The sequence below is a fragment of the Phaethon lepturus genome, unplaced genomic scaffold (assembly GCF_000687285.1).
Source record: "Phaethon lepturus isolate BGI_N335 unplaced genomic scaffold, ASM68728v1 scaffold3093, whole genome shotgun sequence".
Lineage (NCBI taxonomy): Eukaryota > Metazoa > Chordata > Aves > Phaethontiformes > Phaethontidae > Phaethon > Phaethon lepturus.
This window is the reverse complement of record NW_010526776.1, coordinates 48730-50699: the sequence shown is the minus strand read 5'-3', so window position 1 is coordinate 50699 and position 1970 is coordinate 48730. Positions and strand designations below refer to the sequence as shown.

The 1970-nt window shown below is 39.0% G+C and overlaps 1 protein-coding gene across 2 annotated transcripts in view; it reads left to right on the top strand.

Annotated features, from left to right (window-relative positions):
- The first annotated feature begins 1345 nt into the window (after positions 1 to 1345).
- The window catches only part of HAAO (3-hydroxyanthranilate 3,4-dioxygenase), a 36153-nt gene continuing 35528 nt past the window's right edge, over positions 1346 to 1970 (top strand). For both annotated transcript variants that reach the window (XM_010283161.1, XM_010283160.1), the window contains exon 1: positions 1346 to 1425. In XM_010283161.1, coding sequence (XP_010281463.1) covers positions 1346 to 1425 — 80 coding nt within the window. The remainder of the gene's footprint in view (positions 1426 to 1970) is intronic.

The window sequence follows — 1970 nt, the reverse complement described above, 5'->3', positions numbered from 1 at the left end:
TTTTTTGATCAATTATGTAATTAGTTTAAACTAAACTGCAAAGAAGTAAGAGATGAAGGTAAAACAGAGTCACCCTTACACGTACTGGAATAAGAGCATGGTATTAGTTCAAACTCACACTCCATTGCTTTTTTCCGTTGGAAAATTATAATGCTATAAGCTACAGAACTTCCAAATTTGTACTGTTCCAGTATACTGACTCTTCAGTCCAGCGCTGCACTGCTCATATGCGCAAGCCGTGAGGATGTACCACTCACTTTTACACAAATTGTATTATAACCTTATACCCACACACATTCACCCACTAAGCACCGTGTAGATATAATCAGAAGACTAAGCTATGCCAAGAGCAACTGAAAAGTGCCAAAATTTTGTAATGTCTTGGGGTTTTTTGTTTACCACCCATGTCATGTATTTCAAGTCTGAAAATAAATGTTTATACATTTACTTATTAAAAAATGCAGGTGATGGGGAAGAGAGTGAACAATCCTGTAGGAACTACGTAGACGTTGAACACAAACTAGTGAGGGAATAAAGACTAATACAAATCTGAGATACCTGGTAATTCTCAGTTTCTTGTTTTCCTGATAATTTGATGACAATATGCTGCACTTTCCCAAAGGGCATCACAGAACCACGTTCAGCTTTCCAACAAGCCCTGGTACAACACTGGCAAAGAGTGGATCAAATTAAAATGAGCATTTTTGGACAGCTGCTTTTGGTCTTACAAATGCAAGAGATGTCTTTATTTTTGTTATTTGGCAGCGGAAGATCCCAATATTTTCAAACACACACCCCCAAACATTCAGCCTAGGAAGGCTGAGGGGAGGTTGGAAAAGGAAATGGGACCCTATTATCAAACCTGAAATACCTATATATAGTTATGCATATATATATGTAATTAAACTTTGAGCAGCTGCTCTCAACTTGCATTTAGCTTTGAAACTTGTTTCTATATTAGACTTGAAGGGTGTGGATGCCCACTTCTTGCCCATTTTCCTAACTATCACTTTGTCTATGTAACAAGGCAGTTTCTGTAGAGAAGGAATATACACACTGCAGCTGATGCAGTAAAGAGAATTAAGAAACCTCCTGTGGGCAGAATGAGTCTCTGATAAAAATATATGTTTTAAAACCACTGGTCAATTATTAGCTAAGTTGCTGGAGCATTAGTACTCTTTACAAAGTAACCTTTGGCTGATGGACCTGTCCCCTTTGACACTCAAGCCTGAAGACACCTCTTCTACCAGCCAATCCCCTGAGCTCTGGGGATGGAGTCACATGCAGTTTGCTCACAGAAAAAGCACTTTGCAAACTCTAACATCCCCATCAAAAGTTTCATACCATGGAGCTTCTTGTAAATGTAAGAAAATGGATAGAAGAAAACAAAGCTGCCTTTTTGCCACCTGTGTGCAATAAGCTTATGTAAGTAAATGAAGATTTTTTTTTTTACTCAGTTCTTAGATACATAAATATCCTTAGCTATAAGAGAAAGCTGCTAAAATGCATACATGGTAAAGATTAGTAAGGAACTGTAGTTCCTCTTAGACTGCAGCCAGAGTGCTATTTGGAAGAACAGAAAGTGACTGAAATCTGTTTTTCCATAACTCTGCAGAAGCTGTAAAGATCAACTTGAATACAAGATACTTGCCTCAACTCCAAGTCTCTTGTAGGCAGTTTGAGTTAAGGGAATTTTTGTCAGTCCCTTTGACAGTATACTCAAAGAAATCAGAGGATATGGCATCAGATATACAAATGGTCAGATTTAGCTAACAGATTAGTGGTACCAAATTACAACCTGAAACAGCTGCTAGAGCTGCTGAGAGTCATTCCAACATTGCAGAGGAGCCAAAGCTACAGGAACAATCAAAACCACTGGGACGTATCACTGAAGGATAAGGAGAAGGGAAGGGCAGGGGTACTGGAGGAGCAAGTTTCCAGGGCATTTCCAGAGCTATGAGGGCAGGGTA